The sequence below is a fragment of the Sitodiplosis mosellana genome, unplaced genomic scaffold, assembly GCF_009176505.1.
Source record: "Sitodiplosis mosellana isolate CC-2019 unplaced genomic scaffold, AAFC_SMos_1.0 Smas_scaffold_6191, whole genome shotgun sequence".
Classification (NCBI taxonomy): domain Eukaryota; kingdom Metazoa; phylum Arthropoda; class Insecta; order Diptera; family Cecidomyiidae; genus Sitodiplosis; species Sitodiplosis mosellana.
Window position 1 is genome coordinate 3,601,655 of NW_022601432.1, and position 2,112 is coordinate 3,603,766.

Genomic DNA, 2,112 nt, shown 5'->3' on the forward strand with positions numbered 1-2,112 from the left:
GTTTTCCCATTTTTCTTTCAGATTTTGTTTATTTCACCCAGAAAATAAAATGCAACAAAGATAAAAATGAAAGACTTTTTAGACTTTTGTTTTTGTCACCGTTTAAATATTTTATTTTGTACAACAGACCTAGAGCTACAACGTAATCAACAACATTTTCGTTTTGTTTTTGTTTTGTTTTGCTTTCGAACACTTTGAACATCGGTAAATGTCCATTCAAAGTGCACGAGCTGATCACAAATATCGAATAGATAATTTGATCAATCGTAGTAATCAATGAGCTGGACCATACACAGGTGCTGGTTGATGTGGGGCAGCAATTGGCAACGAAGCTTCGGCTGATCCGGATAAGATTGGAGCTGGAGCAGATTGGAATTGTGGTGCTGGGGCAGATTGGAATTGTGGTGCTGGGGCAGATTGGAATTGTTGTTCCTTTTGTGCTTTGTACTTGATGAAGTAGACTTCTGGTTTGCTTGGCGTAATTGGTGCTGGTTGAATGTTTTGTTCAGCGATTGATTCGGGTTTCTTGACGAGAACGTAGACGAGGGTCTGTACAAATGAGAAGAGGAAAAAATGGCATTAGAATTCATGTTTTGGCGAACGTGACTGGAATAAACCAGGAAATGTGTTTTGTTTAATTTTTCGCTTTACCTTTTCTTCCGATTGTGGGGCCAATTGTTGGTAATGGCTCACGCTTGGAGCTGATGGAGCCTTAATGAAAATGATTTTGTAGTGCTTTTGAGCTTGTTGTGGGGCAATGAATGGTTGAGCGAGTTCTTCTTCTTGTGGAGGTGGTACGTGGACTGCATAGACCAAACCGAACCAATCATGGCGGAAATAAAATCCAAAATTAATACCAAAACATAAATTTAAGTGACAAAATATAATTATTTTTCGGTGTTTTGCGTCCGTTTCGACTTACCGTAGATATGTTTTTGGACAACAGCTTGAGCTTGTGGTTGGGCAAATGATTGGAATGATTGTTGAGGAGCGCTGAATGATGGGGCGCCAGCCGAGAATGATGGGCCAGCGGACAATGATGAACCCGACGAGAATGATGGTCCGGCAGAGAACGATGGACCGGCACCGAATCCACTTGAACCGCCTGAGAATGAACCACCATGTGAGAATGAGCTAGATCCGGAGAACGATGGAGCCGGGGCTACAGAATGAAAAGTACGTAAATATCATTTAATTTTTCTATTCAAACAATGTTATTCAGTTTAGAAAAAAGGGCATTCGATAAATTTTAGGCGCAACCATGTCGCATTTTTGCGAAAGAAACAAAAATGTGTGCCAGAATTCTTCATGCGCGCTTTTATACTATCTGTCACAAAGGGTAAAAGAATGGGAACTTCTTTTTTTTTTTAATGAAATGTCTATTTACCGGCAGCAGGTACGTTTAGTCCGAATGATGGAGCACTGACACCATGGCTGTGTGATCCACCAAAGTTTTGTGGCTGATTGTATGAGTATCCAGCTTCTGGTCTGGCCACTGCCAAAGCGATGCACGACAAAACAACAAACACTTTCATTTTTATTTGATTTGTAATGAACAAACTGGGCTACAAACTGGACTAAATATTCAATAATGCACCGCACACAACACTGAAGAACTCCTTTCGGTGTGATTGATTTGGAAGCAAATGTTGATATGATGATTAGCCACTCAGCACCGAAGTCTTTTATACGATGTAAATTTCCCTCACTCATCAAATCGGCTATTTTTCACGAAAACGATACACACAACTACAAAAGACAATGGCTACTCTCGCGAACTTTTATTTTCTTCTTCTTCTGTTGTTGTCTTTCTTTCTATCTATCTTCGATCCGCGTGCGCGCATCACAATATTCATATTCCGGCTACTAGCGCATATTATTATTGTCTTGTGGCTGTGGCCGACCATTCAAACCGTTAAACCATACAAAAAATTATTGGCCATCGAAGCAACAACAAAAACAAACGACATACGCACACCAAACGGTTCGCAATTCGACAACACAACCAGAGGTTCGGTGTGTGAATAAATTTTCGAGAGATGCGCAAGAAACGAGCACGATGAGATGAAAGAAGCAGCAGAAAAAAAAGCGACAGAGAAAACTACACACATT

At 40.4% G+C, this 2,112-nt stretch overlaps 1 protein-coding gene across 1 annotated transcript; it reads right to left on the minus strand.

Moving 5' to 3' along the window:
- Positions 1 to 417: 417 nt before the first annotated feature.
- Positions 418 to 1,636, minus strand: LOC129576903 (uncharacterized; the record flags this gene model as incomplete). The annotated part of the gene is given in 4 exon segments (XM_055462994.1): positions 418 to 549; positions 652 to 803; positions 923 to 1,162; positions 1,388 to 1,636. Coding segments are annotated over 4 exon segments (672 nt in total), but the record flags the coding sequence as incomplete, so codon positions are not given.
- Between the last annotated feature and the right edge of the window lie 476 nt (positions 1,637 to 2,112).